Source organism: Macaca nemestrina, chromosome 14 (genome assembly GCF_043159975.1).
Source record: "Macaca nemestrina isolate mMacNem1 chromosome 14, mMacNem.hap1, whole genome shotgun sequence".
NCBI classification, from domain to species: domain Eukaryota; kingdom Metazoa; phylum Chordata; class Mammalia; order Primates; family Cercopithecidae; genus Macaca; species Macaca nemestrina.
The window spans coordinates 83,003,069-83,020,950 of NC_092138.1; the positions used below are offsets into that span (position 1 = coordinate 83,003,069).

The 17,882-nt window shown below is 39.4% G+C and overlaps 1 protein-coding gene across 16 annotated transcripts in view; it reads right to left on the reverse strand.

Moving 5' to 3' along the window:
• Positions 1–17,882, reverse strand: part of LOC105481081 (polypyrimidine tract binding protein 3) — a 117,749-nt gene that overhangs the window by 83,809 nt on the left and 16,058 nt on the right. Inside the window, exon 1 of one of the 16 annotated variants that reach the window (XM_071078167.1) lies at positions 9,020–9,374. The exons of 9 other annotated variants lie outside the window; for them this stretch is intronic. In XM_071078167.1, coding sequence (XP_070934268.1) covers positions 9,020–9,037 — 18 coding nt within the window. In that variant the 5' untranslated portion in view covers positions 9,038–9,374. Of the gene's footprint in view, positions 1–4,587; positions 5,227–6,406; positions 6,428–8,430; positions 8,453–9,019; positions 9,375–17,882 lie in introns of those variants that run through there. 6 more of the 16 variants (XM_071078166.1, XM_071078174.1, XM_071078169.1 and 3 more) reach the window with 6 other exon arrangements.

The window sequence follows — 17,882 nt, forward strand, 5'->3', positions numbered from 1 at the left end:
ATCAAGAACATCCTGTCTAACATGGTGAAACCCCGTCTCTACTAAAAATACAAAAAATTAGCCGGGCCTGGTGGCGGGCGCCTGTAGTCCCAGCTACTCAGGAGGCTGAGGCAGGAGAATGGCATGAACCCAGAAGGCACATGTTGCAGTGAGCCAAGATCATGCCACTGCACTCCAGCCTGGACCACAAAGCGAGACTCCGTATCAAAGAAAAAAAAAAAAGTCAGTCACAAAGAATACATGCTATATTGTTGCATTTATATAGGGTACAAAAAGCTGGGCACAGTGGCTCACACCTGTATTCCTAGCACTTTGGGAGGCCAAGGAGGGAGGATCACTTAAGGTCAAGAGTTCAAGACCAACCTGGGAAACACAGGGAGACCCCATATCTTTTAAATAAAAATTTTTTTAAAAAATGGATTAGCAAAAGCAAAAGCACAAATGACAAAAAATAAATACACTGAACTGCACTTTGTCAAATATAAAAACTTTTGTATTTCAAAGAACATCATTGAGAGAATAAAAAGACAACATGGAGAATGGAAGAAAGTATTTGCAAATCACATATCTCACAAGAAACTGGTACCTAGAACACCTAAGAACCCTTAAGCTCAACAATAAAAAAAGACAACCCATTGGATTTGAAAAGGTATTTCTCCAAAGAAGGCCAGTGAGTACATGAAAAGATGCTCAACCTAATTAGTCATTAAGGAAATGGAAGTCAAAAGCCACTTCAAGGAAAAAGTAAGACCATGATACTACCACTTAACTATCAGAACACCTAAAATAAAAAGTTACAATATCAAATGCAGACCAGGATGTGGAAAAAATGGATCTCTCATACATTGCTGGTAGCAATGTAAAATGGTACAGACACTCTAGAAAGCAGTTTGGTGTTTTCTTAAAAAAAACTAAACATACACTTAGCAACCTCAAAAGATAATATGCTCTATGATTTCACCTACAGTATTCTCAAAATGACAAAAATCATAGAGATGGAAAACAGATTAGCGGTTGCCAGGAGGTAAAGATGGTTGGGCGGAGGTGGTAGGTATGATTATATACGGTACCATAAGGAGATCTTTGTGGTGATGGATTAGTTCTGTATCTTGACTGTGATGGTAGTTATGAGAATCTACATATGCAATAAAATCAAATAGAACTATATACAGGCACTGTGCCAATACCAATGCTCCTGTTTTGATGGTGTACTATAATTACATAAGATGTGACCACTGGAGGAAACTTTGTGAGGGGCACACAGGACCTTTCTGTAGTATCTTTACAACTTGCCATGCATCTCTAATTGTTTAAAAAGTTTAATAAAATTAAAATTAAAAAATAAAATATAGGATAACAGGTACTTCATTCTGAGCCAAAGGATTCCTACTGGCTTGAGAGTCTTGCTGTCTTAGAACAGTCATCACTAACACCTGTGTTCAACTCTGCCACAGCCCGCTGCTACAGATCATTCTCAACACTGTGCCTCTGTACAACAGTGGTCCAGAAGGCATCCCTTCAAAGATAAGCAGAACAAAAAGAAAAGAAAGAAACATTACAAAAGATAGATAACATACACCAGAAACTACACAAATTTCAATTGACAGCAAATAGCTTTTTGTAAAATGAAAAAGAAAAAATTGACCTAATACCCTCTCTAAAACAAAACTATAAAGGGATACAACAGCTCAAGGGAAAGGCAAATAAGAAATCTACCAAAAGAGTTAAAGGAAAAATTGGTGAGAAAAAAGAAAAGGCAGTATCTTGAAAGTCAAACATTTGAGAAGTCAAAAGCACAAACACCTTTCTACCATCCAAACAAGTTACCTGCTGTGAGGAACTAACTCTTTTCATATTTTTGACATAAAAAAACTAGTAAGAAGAAATGTACAGGAAAACACTTTCTTAGAGACACTTGAGATTACCAGAAAGGCACCTAGAGGAGGTGTTAAACTGTTAACACAGGCCCCAGATAACGGCTAAGAATCCCAAAAGCTGACTATAGTCTTCTTCTTTTTTTTTTTTAGACAAGGTCTTGCTCTGTCACCCAGGCTGGAGTACAGTGACACGATCTTAGCTCACTGCAACCTCCGCCTCCTGGGTTCCAATGATTCTTATGCCTCAGCCTCCTGAGCAGCTAAGATTACAGATGTCCACCACAACACCTAGCTAATTTTTGTATTTTTAGTAGAGACGGGGTTTCACCGTGTTGGTCAGGCTGGTCTCGAACTCCTGACCTCAAGTGATCTGCCCACCTCGGCCTTCTAAAGTGCTAAGACTACAGGCGTGAGCCACCATGCATGGCCTGACTATATTCTTCTTAATGCACACATGCCATTTCAGTTTCCATTTGACAGGGACGTAAGTTACTCATATTTTTTTCTATTTTTATCTCATTCAATAAACTGTTACCTAGTTTCCTACCAAATAAATCTCCAATCAACCATTAATGTGAAATTATTCCACTGGTTACTGAATCAAGTCTAAACGCCTGTGATGGCAATGAAACGCTCTCTCTAATCTGGATCTCTTCCTCACAATAACACTCCCCTGTCATGTAATTTTCTCCAAATAAATCATACTTATTCTGCATCTTTTTATGATATTCTCCTGCTTCAAGCACTATCCCTTTGCTACATATCCAATCCTATCTACTAGTCACAGATAAAATGGCACCAATCCTTAAGAATTTTTCTATCCCAAGTGAAAAGCTTCAACGTAATTTTTACCACCTTTCAACATTAAAATGTGTATGGTTCTAGAATTTTAGTTCAGTTCACATAATCTATTATTCCTATATTTATAATTATCAATATCATAATTTTGTCAAATATGTACACAAAGTTCTTAGATACCTTGAGGTCTATTTGCGCCTTTATACTATATTATACTATCCTATAGCAGAGTATCAGGTACAAGATTAACAGCCCTCTGCCTTGGCTACTCAATACAATCACATGGGCAGCTAAAAAATAAATACTACAGGCTGGGTGCAGTGGCTCATGCCTGTAATCCCAGCACTTTGGAAGGCTGAGGCAGGCAGATCAAGACCAGCCTGACCAATATGGTGAAATCCCATCTCTACTAAAAATAAAAAAATTAGCCAGGTGTGGTGGTGTGCACCTGTAGTCCCAGCTACTGGGGAGACAGAGGTAGGAGTATCACTTTAACCTGGGAAGCAGAGGTTGCAGTAAGCCAAGATCACACCACTACCCTCCAGCCTGGGCAACAGAGCAAGACTCTGTCTCAATCAACCAATCAATACTACAGGCTGGGCACAGTGGATCATGCCTGTAATCCCAGCACTTTGGGAGGCCAAGGCAGGTGGATCACCTGAGGTCGGGAGTTTGAGACCAGCCTGACCAACACAGTGAAACCCCATCTCTACTAAAAATACAAAAATTAGCCAGGTATGGTGGTGCATGCCTGTAATCTCCACTACTCAGAAGGCTGAGGCACAAGAATCACTTGAACCCAGAAGGCTGAGGTTGCAGTGAGCCGAGATTACACCACTGCACTCCAGCCTGGGAAACAGAGTCAGACTGTCTCGAGAGTGAGGAAAAAAAAGTATCCATTTTTAGTACCAGAGTCCATACCTTCTTTGTATAGAATTGTACAGGACATTTATTAAAGTCTCACTTACGGTTAACCTTTGAGAAAAAGAATAAAGCATGTATCTGCCTATGCATTTGAATTTTTCCTGCAGAACACTGTGATGAGATTTGTTTAGAGAAAAAAAAGGCAAAAATTTTCACTGTAACCACCTTATTTAAGCATCTTTGCCTACTTATCCAGTTATCTCAGAATATATCTATGAATATGAAATAGCTGGATCATATTTCATTTTGATAAGTCATTTATCTTAATACGTATTTTATGAAGTTATAATATGAATCTATGCTCTGCTTTATTATCCTTTTAGCTAATAAGCTTTCTCCATGTTGTTAGTCTGTCACTATTCATTTACTTATTTTGTGAGACAGAGTCTCGCTCTGTCGCTCAGGCTGGACTGCAGTGGGATGATCATAGCTCACTGCAGCCTCAACCTTCCAGGTCAAGCAATCCTCGCACGTTAGCCTCCCATGTATCTAGGACTAGAGGCATGCATCACTTTGCCCAGCTGATTTTTCAATTTTTGTAGACAGAAAAAATTTTATTATTATATTTGGTTCTACTGATTAATTGCTTATTTTTTTGTAGACTCTTGCAATTTTGCCCAGGTTGCATCACAATTATTTTTAGTAGATTATCATAATTTTATAATAACATCCTTAACTATTCCCCTATTTTAAATTATAGTGTTTTGTCTATTACTACATAATTTATATCAGTAAATCTTCAATATAGCATTTTTTCAGAATATTCAGAAGTGAAACAGACAACTTTTGTTTTTTGAGGAAAAGGTAAAACTACAAGAAACCTCAAATTCCTATAGCAAAATGTAGGGTAACTTCAAGTTACTACTGCACTACAAGTGATGACTAAGAAGCATTTTTATTTCTACAGGAGTCTTTCAAATACTGTTAAAATTAGCAAATGACTGCCTCATTTTAATATGGCCTACAGTTTGTGTAGTGAAAAACTTACCTTGCCCAAAGAAAGGTGTGGCTTTTGCCCTTTCCTTCTTGGAGGTAATCTCTAAGTCCTTGAAATATCACGCCTGAGGACTGTTTTTTGTTTGTTTGTTTGTTTCTGCCTGGCGGCCTTGGGTCACCAGACAGTCATAGGGTAAGGAATAGCCATGCCAGAAAGATGGATAACGTGATTTAGGGTAGGAGCTTTGGGTCACACCTGAAGGGGCTGGAAACTAGACTGAAATCAGCCTCGTGAACAATAATTATTTAGGCCTATATAATAGTGTTCCAACAAAAACTGTAAACACCAAGGATCCAGTGAGTTTCCCTGGTTGATAATACTCCATGCCTACTGTCACACACTGATGCTGGGGAAGTAATGTGTCCATGAAGCAGGGACGACGGTACTTTCCAGGACCCTGCCTTAGGCATTTCTTCCCTAGGCTTGATTTTAATCTGTGTCCTTTCCCTGTAGCAAACCATGCTGGGAGTATAAGTGCTTTCAGTGACTTCCGTGAGTCTTTCTAGCAAATTATTGAACCTGTGGGTAGCTTCAGGAATCCCCTACACTTACAACTGGTGTCAGATGTAAGGGCAGTCTTGCGTGGACCTTGTCTCAAAACATCACAGTTGGCCTAATTCTTCACATGGTTAAATAAATATAACAAAAGTATTAATTTGCTTAATATTTCTTACACTTTTTTTTTTTTTTGAGACAAGGTCTCACTCTGTCACCCAGGCTGAAGTGCGGTGCACAGCTCACCGCAACCTCAATCTCCCAGGCTCAAGCGATCCTCCCACCTCAGCCTCCTGAGTAGCAGGGACCAAATATGCATGCCACCATGCCTAGCTAATTTTTGTATTTTTTTGTAGAGACGGGGTTTCACCATGTTGCTCAAGCTGGTCTCCTGGGATCAAGCTATTTGCCCGCCTCAACCTTCCAAAGTGCTGGGATTAGAGGCCTAAACCACTGTGCCTGGGCAAAAAAAAAAAAAAAAAAAAAAACTATTCTTAACCTTTGAATTACCATTGGACTTCCATCTGTAAAGAAAAACAGTAGTCTGAGAATGAGATCAAATATTCAAGTATAGAAAAACCAGAAAATTAATTTAAATTTGTACTTCTTTTTTTTTTTTTTGAGACAGAGTCTTGCTCTGTCACCCAGGATGGAGTACAGTGGCGCTACAGGGTTCACTGCAACCTCTGCTTCCTGGGTTCAAGTGATTCTCCTGCCTCAGCCTCCCAAGTAGCTGGGATTACAGGCACACACCACCACGCCCAGCCAATTTTTATATTTTTAGTAGAGACGGGGTTTAGCCATGTTGGTCAGACTGGTCTCGAACTCCTACCTCAGGTGATCCACCCACCCTGGCCTCCCAAAGTGCTGGCCAAATTTGAATTTCTTAAATTAATGCAACATCTTAACTGTCACATTCAAAATATAAACTCTATTTATAAGGATACGGTGAAAGTTGCAAAGTCTTCAAAATAAACAATTACATTTGATAATTCTACTTCAATTCTATTTCAATGATAATAGGAAGAGCTTTTTGAAAAGAATAAAACACGCCTAAAATAACACATAAAGGGAACCCTAGTATCAACTGAAGTGTTGGAATAGCGATTTTTATTGTCTTATTACACATCAAGAGCAATTAAAATATAAGATATTTGCCAGGCGGGGTGGCTCATGCCTGTGATCCCAGCACGCTGGGAGGCCAAAGTGGGGGAATCACTTGAGCTCAGGAGTTCAAGACCAGCCTGGGCAACAGAATGAGATCCCATCTCTACCAAAAACACAAAAAAAATTAGCCAGGCATGGTACCACCCACCTGTAGTCCCAGCTACTTGGGGGGCTGAGGTGAGAGGATCGATTGAGTCAGGAGGTCGAGGTTCAGTGAGCCAAGATCATGCCACTGCACTCTGGCCTGGGTGACAAAGGGAGACCCTGTCTCAAAATAAAAAATAAAAAAGATAAATAAGATCATAAAGCTTCATTCCTGGAAATGTTTTATCATTCTTTATAAAAAATAAACAAGACGTTTCTCAAGTAATTATGACACTTTTAAAAGCTGGTAACTTTCTCCCCCTAATAATTTCAGAATATGACAAACAAAAGACAAAGAGAACAAAAGAAACTTACATTTGAAAATTAGTCATAAAATAATTCTGACAACCACAATTTTCTAGCCAAGTTTTTTCCCAAGAACTCATTTTCAAATTACAGAAAACAAAGGCTTTTTTGATATTATAAAACCTAAATCCCAAGAGTCACATTACTTTGTAAAACATTGTAAAAGATGAGAAAAACAGAGTTATTAGTTCTGTATTATTACTTTAAACCAACCTTGTCCAACATGCAGCCCAAGGGCCACATGCAGCACAGGATGGCTTTGAGTGCCTCCCAACGCAAATTCATAAACTTTCTTAAAACATTAGGAGATTTTTTGGTGTTTTTGTTGTTAGCTCATCGGCTATCGTCAGTGTTAGTGTATTTTATGTGTGGCAGAAGACAACTCTTCCAATGTGGCCCAGGGAAGCCCTGCTTTAAACATTCCCTTTTTTTGAGACAGGGTATTGCTCCATCACCCAGGATGGAGTACAGTGGCATAATCAGGGCTCAAGCAATCCTGCTACCTTGGTCTTCTGAGTAGCTAGGACTAGAGGCAAGCACCACCATGCCCAGTTATTTTTTATTTTTATTTTTTGTAGGGATGGGGTCTCACTTTGTTGCCCAGGCTGGTCTCAAACTCCTGGGCTCAAGTGATCCTCCTGCCTAGGCTTCCCAAAGTGTTGGAATTATAGGCTTGAGCCACTGCAATATTAAACTTACTCCTTTTATTTTAAAAAAACAAAACAAAACTTTTCTTTCCTAGACATAAATTCTTTCTCCGGAAATCACTGCATTTAATTACAGATTACTTCAATATAAAATGAAAAGTATTTATCAAAATTATACTTAATATTCATATCCTAAGTGTCTCAAAAGCAATTTTACTTACATAAGCTTTGACTGCTATGATAACAGATTATGGTTTAAGGGAAGAATGGAAGATAATCAAGCAGAATGGAGACATTTTTAAAAGGAAGGAAAACTTGGACAAGTGAATGCAGACGACCAAAAGAAAAAAGACGGTACCACAGGTAAACAAATTAACATATACAAAAGAAGGCCTGAATAAGCCAAATGTGAAGACATGGGGGAGTGGCAGGGCAGGTGCTGGTTGCAAACAACACTGTGTGTTTCTAAGGACAGTCTCCTTAGAAACACACAGCAAATTTACATAAGTCCAGCGGTTGCTCTGTGGACTTGTCAGCTCTCTGGCTAAGTCAACACACCAATCAGCTTTACTGGCTCAAGTATCAATTACTGAAGCTCTCGCCTGCTGATGCATAATTCACGGGGCGAACAAAGCAAAGAAATACTGTAATTAAACAACACAAATAAGTGTTTCATCATCAAATTTGATAGGAATTGGTTTTATTTAGCATTAAAGTAAAGCCATTGAAGTAACATGTACAGTTGATTCTGAAAATAAACCAAATGCGTATGAAATTCAAGAAAATATATTTGTTTAAATCTATCAAGACACTACATGACTACACAAAAGAGGCTATCAAAAACCTATTTCATAATTTTCCAGAATCCTAGACCTTTTTTTTTAATTAATAGAATCTTAAATACTGAAATACCCAAGTCGGACCTTTTTCCAGCAGATAGTCTAGTGACCCTGTGTGAACACTTCCCAGGACAGAAAACTCACATTGGTTCTGCCCTAAGTTCTTCCAGAAACAGAAATAAAAGTGATATTTATATGGAGTCTCACTATACTATATGCACTTATTGATTACTTACCTTTATATACTCCTCTACAGAACCTACTACAATGTTTCATATATAATCGACGTTCAAAACTTTTTTTTAAAAAAAGTAATAGGCCGGGTGTGGTAGCTCACTCCTGTAATTCCAGCACTTTTCGGAGGCCGAGGCGGGCAGATTGCCTGAGGTCAGGAGTTTGAGATCAGTCTGGCCAACATGGTGAAACCCTGTCTCTACTAAAAATACAAAAAATTAGCTGGGTGTGGTGGTAGGTGCCCGTAATCCCAGCTACTTGAGTAGCTGAGGCAGGGGAATTGCTTGAACCAGGGAGGTGGAGGCTGCAGTGAGCCAGGATCATGCCACTGCACTCCAGCCTGGGCCACAGCGCGAGACTCCGTCTCAAAGAAAAAAAAGCTGAGTAAGAACTATAGAGATAAAGGAATAAACAGAATATTCAATAGGGGGTTCGGATTCATTGTGCGGCACTACATGAAACTCCAAGGGCTTTGTTTTAAGCATTTAGCATTTAAACATTTAAACATTTAAACATTCACCCTTCCATAGCCGCCTGTAACTCTAAACACATCTAAACCCAAAGACATTTGCTACTGGTAACTCTACTGACCCTTTTGATTGAGATCATACCCTCACATACACTGTGGCCCCATCAACACCTTTCATCTACTGAGTGTGATTATCCCTAAACATTCTCTAAAGAATAGTTACCAAATTGTTCATTTGTGACATTTTCCATTCCAAGGCTGCCACTGTTGAGATTCTAGGGCAGTGGGAATAAAAAAGATAGTTAAAGGTAGAGGAAATTATTTCAATGAGCAGCTGTGGCAATGTTTAAAAACTACTCTGTTTGGACAGTTTCAATAAAATGATTCTGACTGCCTTCATTTTATATGGACAGCTTAGCAACAAAATATCAACACTTTTTTTGAAGGCAGCACATTGAAATACTTTCTTTAATGACTGCAAGTAATTCCTCTAAAAAGCCTTCTAATTCATGACATCCAATCAAAATGCCATTCATTTGAATATTTATTCAGTTCCTACCATATAGCTATAACCCACATATATTGAATTCAGTATGTATAAATGTGTAAGCAATAATATTTATTCATTCAACAAATTCAATAAATATTTACTGAGCCACCAGCTATGTGCCAGGCTTTTAACCACTGGGGAAGATTAGGGGACAAACGAAAATCCCTGCCCTTACCTTAATAGAGCTTACAATCTTGCACAAAGAAACAAATTATTATCAAAGAAAGTAAATTATGTATTATGTCTTAAAGTCTTAAGTGCTTCTTAAAAAGTAGGAGAAAAAACGTCAGCAGTGCCAGAGGTGAAAAGAATTTCAATTTCAAATAGGACAGCAAGGTACAACTTAAGAGAAAAAGGCATTTAAGCAAAGTCTTACAAAAGTAAGGAGTAAGCAATGTAGATATCTGAGGGAAAAATGTTGTAGGTAGAGGAAACAAAATGCCTTGCATGTTCTGGAAAAACAGTAAGGAGGCAATTATGGCTGAAAGAGAATGAGCAAGGGGAGAAGTAAAGAGATTACAGAGAAGGTGTGTCATGTGATGCAGGGCCTTAACGCCCGTTCTAAAGAATCTTACTCTGAGCAAAAAGAGGAAAAGAGAGTTTTGAACAGGAGTGAAAAGATCAATTTGCTTTTTTAAAGGATCACTCTGGCTGCTGTGTTAAGAACAGTCTTTAACAAGACAAACAGGGAAAGACTCTGGTTTGGAAGCTGTGATGATAATGTGGGTTAGGGGCCAGGGTAGTTGCAGTTATGGTGGAAATGTTTTGTTTTTTTTTTTAATATATGATCGGCCCACCATATCCATGGGTTCTGCATCTGTGGATTCAAACAATCACAGACTGAAAATATCTGGAAAAAACTGCATCTATATAAACATGTACAGACTTTTTTTGTCATTACTCCCTAAGCAATACAGCATAGCAACTATTTACATACCATTTAAATCGTATTATAAATAACCTAGAGATGACTTAAAGTATTCAGGAGGAAGTGTGCTAAGTTATATGGAAATACAGTTGACCCTGAACAACATGGGTTTGAACTGCCCGAGTCCAAATGAGGATCAAAAATACAGTATTCCCAGGATGCAAAACCCAGTTATATGAAGGCTGACTTCTTATACATGCAGGCAGACTTCACCTATACAGAGCCAACTGGAGAACTTGGGTATGCATGGATTTTGCCCCCCACGCCCCGATACTGAGGGACAACTGTATTCTGAAACAGATTTGCTAGCCAGGCACAGTGTCTCAGGCCTGTAATCCCAGCAACTTGGGAGGCTGAGGCAGAAGGATAGCTTAAGCCCAGGAGTCTGAGACCAGCCTGGACAAGAGCAAAACCCCATCTCTGAAAAAAAATTTTTTTTTAATTAGCCGGGTATGGTGGCGCATGCCTGTAGTCTCAGCTACATGGGAGGCTAAGGCAAGAGGTCATCTGAACCCAGGGCATTGGAGGCTGCAGTGCTCTATGATTGTGCCTGTGAGTAGCCACTGCACTTCAGCCTGGGCAACATAGCGAAATCCCACATCTCTATTTTAAAAAGAAAAAAAGAGTCAATGTAATAAAACAAAAAGACTCAGGATCTATTTCAGATTAATTTCCCGATTTTGATAACTGTATCACAGTAATGTACAGGAAATTATTTATAGGTAATACACTCAGAAAAATTTAGGGGTTAAAGAATAAACTATAGTCTCAAAGCATCTTCCAACAAATTATTGATTATGAAAAGAAAATTGGTAACTTTACAATGGAAAAGACTGGCAGAAAATCACCTTAACCAAGTGATTAAGATACAAAAAAAAGGGGGGAGGCCGAGGCAGGAGGATCACTTAAGGCCAAGAGTTTGAGACCAGGCTGGGCAACATAGTGAGACCCTGTATCGACAAAAAACAACAACAACAACAACTCACTGGGCCTGGTGGTGCATGCCTGTGGTCCCAGCTATTCAAGGACTGAGACAAGAGGATCACTTGAGCCCAGGAAATCTAGGCTGCTGTGATCTGTGTTCATACCACTGCACGAATGAGACCTTGTTTTAAAAAAAAAAAAAAAAAAAGAACGGGTGTGTGTACATTTACATCTATAGAAACACTATATACAGAAGGGGAAACAGTAAGACAATTGGGGGAAATGATAAACAAATGACAAATGGCACAAATATGAACTGGGTAAAGGATATACGAGTTCTTTGTACTCTTCTTATAATCTTTCTGTAATTTTATATTAAAATAAAGTTTTTAGAAAAATAATAAGTCAATGAAATTCACATTAGTACACTAAGAAAACATAAACTGTTAAAAAGAAAAAGGCCGGGCACAGTGGCTCATGCATGTAATCCCAGAACTTTGGGAGGCCAAGGCGGGCAGACTGCTTGAGTCCAGAAGTTGGAGGCCAGCCCAAGCAACATGGCGAAACCCTGTCTCTACAAAATATACAAAAATTAGCCAGGTATGGTAGTGCCTGCCTGTGTTCTCAGCTACTCAGGAGGCTGAAGTGGGAGGACTGCTTGAGCTCAGGAGGTCAAGGCTGCAGTGAGCTGAGATTGTGCCACTGCACTCCAACCTGGGTGACAGCAAAACACTGAAAGAAAAAAAAAAAGGAAAAGGAAAATCAAAGTATATATGTGGTATGTACACACTATGGTAAGCTATCAGATAAAGATAACATGATCATATAACAAAGTCATACCCATAGTAATTTACAACGAAAAAGTAATTGCACTTACATAACCTTACTTTGACATTAATAAGACTTTTTCTCTTTTAAGAGACAGGGTCTCGCTCTGTCACCCAGGCTGGACTGCAGTGATGCAATCACAACTCACTCTAACCTCCTCTCATGGGCTCAAATAATCCTCCCACCTCAACCTACCAAGGCACTGGGACTACAGGTGTGTGCCACTACACCCAGCCTAATAAGTTATTTTTATATTCATTTCTTCGATATTTATTCACCATTGTGAGTAGGCAGCTGTACTGTTTATCCATGCCTGCATAACTAATTACTCCAAAATTTAGCAGCTGGAAAAAACAAATATTTTGTAACTTAATTTGTGGAAGTCAGAAACCTGGACGTGGCTTAGCTAGGTCCTCTGGAGAGTCTGTCACAGACCGGAATCATCTCAAGGCTTAACAGAACAAATGAAGGATCCACTTCCACATTTACTCAAGTGGTTGCTGGCAGGATTCAGTTTGTACATGGGCCTGTCCATAAGATAACTTATAATATGGCAGCTCACTTTTATCAGAGTGAGCAAAGAGAAAGCGAAGCCAGAGTCTTTTGGAAGTTAATCCTCTTAAGTAGATTTAAGTCCACCATCTTGCCATTTGTTGTCTTTGGCTCATCTGTTCTTTAACCTATCTTAAATACAGATAGATTAAAAGAAAAGGAATAGGAAAAAAATACGGCCAGTTCTCCGTATCGATTACTTCTTCATCCATGGATGAACCAAATGAAGACGGAAAACATTTGGGGGAAAAAAGTTCCACAAAGTTACAAAAAGCAAAAGTTGAGTTTGCCATGTGCCAAATACTACCTTGAATGAATCCACGCAAATGAGGTTATGTGTAAGCACTGTATTAGGCATTTTAAGTAACCCAGAAGTGATTTAAAGTATACAGCAGGATGTGCTGTAAGTTATATGCAAATACTGCTCTATTTTATATAAAAGACTTCAGCATCCACAGATTTCGGGGTCCTTGGGAAGTTCTGGACCAATCTCCCAAGGATACAGAGGGAGAAATGTATACCACACAAATACCAACCATAAGAAAGCTGGAATGGCTACATTAACATTCCAGACAAAGTACACTTCAGGATAGGAACTATTACTAGAGATAAAAATGTATATTTTGCAAAGAGACAAAAGGTCAACTCACCAAGATATAACACTCCTAAATGTGAATACATCTAGTAACTGAACTTCAAAATACATAAAGCAAAAACTGACAGAACAGCTGGGTGCAGTAGCTCATGCCTGTAATCCCAGCACTTTGGGAGGTCAAAGTGGGAGGTTTGCTTGAGCCCAGAAGTTTGAGATCAGCCTGCACAACAAAACAAGGACTCGTCTCTACAAAAATTTAAAAATTAACCAGACACAGTGGTGTGTACTCTTTCAGTCCCAGCTACTTAGGAGGCGGAGGCAGGAGGATCCCTTAAGCCTAGAAGAGCCTGGGCTAGACAGCGAGACCCTGTCTCAAATGAAACAAAAAAAACAAAACAAAACAAAACAAACAAACAAAAAAGAAACACAGAACTACAAAAAGAAATACACAGATCCACAATTGCAGATAGAAATTTCAGTATTTCTCTTCTCTTTAATTAGCAGAATAAAAAATCAGTAAAGATACAAAAAACCTGAATTTCAACCAGTCTGTCCCACTGACATTTAAAAGGCACTACACCCAACAAAATTAGACTACACATTCAAGCATACACAGAACATTCATAAAGACAAACCATATGTTTGACATAAAACCAACCTATGGATACATAAAGGGATCGAAATGATACAAAGCATCCTGTCTGATCAAAGTAGTAAGCTTTAAAAAAACCAGTAACAAAAAGATATCTGGAAAACCAAAATATTTATAAATTAAACGCATTTATAAAAAATCATGGGCCAAAAGAGAAGTCCCAAGCAAGAACAGAAAATATTTTGAACTAAGTGAAAATTAAAGCCAGCCATATCAAAAGTTGTGGGATTCAGCTAAAGAAATAGAAAATTTGTACTCAGGAGGCTGAGAAGGAGGATCACTCGAGCCCAGCAGTTCAAGGCTGTAGTGAGCTATGATAGCGCCACTGCACTTCAGCCTAGGTGACAGAGTGAAATCCTGTCTCAAAAAATAAAAATAAAAAACCATTTTAAAAAAGAACGAAACAGAACATCTGAATGACATGGTTTTAAAAACTTAATTCATAATTTAAAACCTTCCAACAAGGAAAATACACTCACAAATAGCTACACTGATGAATTCTATCAGAGTTTTAAAAGAAATAATACCAATCTTATACAAATTATTTCAAACAGAAGGGAACACTTTCCAACTCATGTCAGTTGTGGTCATCTGATAGTTCATTGTCTTTCAAGGAATTTGTACATTTGGTCTAAGGGACTCATTATTTCCTTCCTTCTACTTTCTTGGAATTTAATTTTTTCTGAATAAAAATGAAAACAGGATAAAAATTCTGAGATAGCACTAAAGCCATGCTTAGAGCGAAATTTATAGCATTAAATTATTACATTCAAAAAGATCTCTAGTCAAAATAGCAAGTGTTGCCAATACATTGTAACAATGGTAACTGTCATACACTAACGGAGAGTTCTCTGAAACTATCTAGTAAAGTTAAGCATATGCACTACCCAGATCATGCAGTTTCTCTTGAAGTGTGGTAGGCGAACTTCTAAGGTGGTGCCAAAAGATCCCCATCTCCTAGAATTCGTGTCCAAGTGTAATTCTCTCTCCTAAAGTATAGGTTGCACCCAGAAACTCGCTTCTACTGAACAGAATACAGCAAAAATGACGGGATGCCACTTCTGAAATTAGGTTTCAAAAGACTTTTACCTCATACTCTCTTGCTCTCTTTTTACGTATTTATAAGCAGCAAGTTGTCCTAAGGAGAGAAGCACATGGCAAGAAATTGAGTGTGGCTTCCAGTAAGGCCTTTATCTCAAAGGCCCAGGAGATGACTCCTGCCAACAACCACACAAGTGAGCATGAACATGGATTCTTCCTGGAAGCCGACTGCAGCACCCACCAACACCTTATAGAAGTTCTAGAACCAGAAAACCCAAGTAAGCCATGCCCAGATTCCTGACACACAGACACTGGCAGATAACAAATTTGTTAGTATCTTAATACTAACGAATAAATGTTGTTTTAAGCTGCTTAAAAAGAAAGTATCAGGCTGGGCACAATGGCTCACGCCTGTAATCCCAGGACTTTGGGAGGCTGAGGTGGGTGGATCACTTGAGGTCAGGAGTTCGAGACTGGCCTGGTCAACATGGCAAAACCCTGTCTTTACTAAAAATGCAAAAATTAGCCAGGCATGGTGGCAGGCAGCTATAATCCCAGCTACTTGGGAGGCTGAGGCAGGAAAATAGCTTGAACCTGGAAAAATGAGGCTGCAGTGAGCTGAGACTGTGCCGCTGCACTCCAGCCTCAGTGACAGGATGAGACTCCGTCTCAAAAAAAAAAAAAAAAAAAAAAGAAGGGGACGGGTGTGGTGGCTCACACCTATAATCCCAGCACTTTGGGAGGCTGAGGCGAGTGAATCACTTGAGGTCAGGAGTTCAAGACCAGCCTTGGCCAACACGGAGAAATCCTGTCTCTACAAAAAAACTACAAAAATTTGCCAGGCACGGTGGTGGGCACCTGTAATCCCAGCTACTCGGGAGGCTGAAGCAGGAAAACTGCTTGAACCCGGGAAGCAGAGGCTGCAGTGAGCTGAGATCATGCCACTGCACTCCAGGTTGGGCTACAAAGCAAGACACCATCTCAAAAAAAAAAAAAAAAAAAAAGTAAAGAAAAAGGCCAGGAACAGTGGCTCACACCTGTAATCCCAGCACTTTGGGAGGCCAAGGCAGGAGGATCATTGGAACCCAGGAGTCCAAGACCAGCCTGGGTAACATGACAAAACCCCATCTCTACAAAAAATGTTTTTAAAACATTAGCTGGACATGGTGGGAGGATTGCTTAAACCCAGGAGGCAGAGGTTGCAGTCAGCCAAGATTGCATCACTGCACTCCAGCCTGGGCAACACAGTGAGACTCCGTCTCTAAATAAAAAGAAAAGAAAAGAAAAAGAAAAAAAATTAGAAAGGCACAATGGTACATGACTGTAGTCCCAGATACTTGGGAGGCTGAGGTGGGAGGATCACTTGAGCCCAGGATCCAGGTGCACCATGATTGCACCACTGCACTCCAGCCCGGGCAAGAGAGCAAGACTCTGTCTAAAAGAAATACATCAAGTCAAGAAAAGCAAATTAAACTCAATGTAAATAGAAAGAAGGAAATAAAGAGTAAAACTGATGAAATTCAGGAGTCAACCAACACAGGAAATGAATAAAACCAAAAGCTGCTTTTCAAATAGACCAACAATACTGAAAGCTATACCCATCAGGAAAAAAAAGAAAATATCAATTATGAATATCGGTACTGAAAAGATGAAAATTACTACAGATCCTACAACATTAAAAGGATAGTAAGAAAACATTATGGGCCGGGCATAGTGGCGCCTGTAATTCCAGCACTTTGGGAGGCCAAGGCAGGCGGATCACGAGGTCAGGAGTTCGAGACCAGCCTGACCACAGTGAAACCTTGTCTCTACTAAAAAAATTAGCCAGGCATGGTGGTGTGCGCCTATAATCCCAGCTACTCAGGAGAAGCAGAAGAACTGCTTGAACCCGGGAGGCGGAGGTTGCAGTGAGCCAAGATCGCACCATTGCACTCCAGCCCGGGTGACAGAGCTAGACTCTGTCTCAAAAAAAAAAAAAAAAAAATCATTATGAACAATTTTACATCCATAAATCCTAACAACTTAGCTGAAATACAAAAATTCCCTGAAAAATACAAATCCAACACCCATTAATGTTACCAAAGAACAGCAAACAAGAAATAGTAAGAAATGCTTTCAACCTAAAAAAAGGGCATCTAAGAAAAACCTACAGCTCAGAAAGACTGACTGCTTTCCCCTAAGGAGCAGCAATAAGGCAAAGATACACAGAAATCAGAAAAAGAAATAAAGGTCACCCAGATTAGAAAAGAATAAAACTACATTCTCAGATGACACGATCACGTACACAAAAAATCCTGGCCAGGCGCGGTGGCTCACGCCTGTATTCCCAGCACTTTGGGAGGCTGAGGCGGGCGGATCATGAGGTCAGGAGATCGAGACCATCCTGGCTAACACGGTGAAACCCCGTCTCTACTAAAAATACAAAAAATTAGCTGGGCATGGTGGCGGGTGCCTGCAGTCCCAGCTACTCGGGAGACTGAGGCAGGAGAATGGTGTGAACCCGGGACGCGGAGCCTGCAGTGAGCTGAGATCATGCCACTGCACTCCAGCCTGGGCGACAGCACGACTCTGTCTTAAAAAAAAATAAATAAGTAAAATAAAAATAAATTTAAAAAAGATAAAAATCCTAAGAAATTTACCCAAAAAAAGGAATGTTTTTATAGCAATATCACAAAATACAAGATCAATATGCAAAGTATTTCTATATACTGACAATAAAACACCATTTACATTATCAAGAAAAATGGGATACATGTGCAAAACCTGCACACTGAAAACAACAGACCAACACTGAAAGAAATTAAAGACGACATAAAAGAATTTGAAAGCTGGGTGCAGTGGCTCACACCTGTAATTCCAGCACTCTGGGAGGCCAAGGTAGGCAGATCACTTGAGGTCAGGAGTTCAAGACCAGC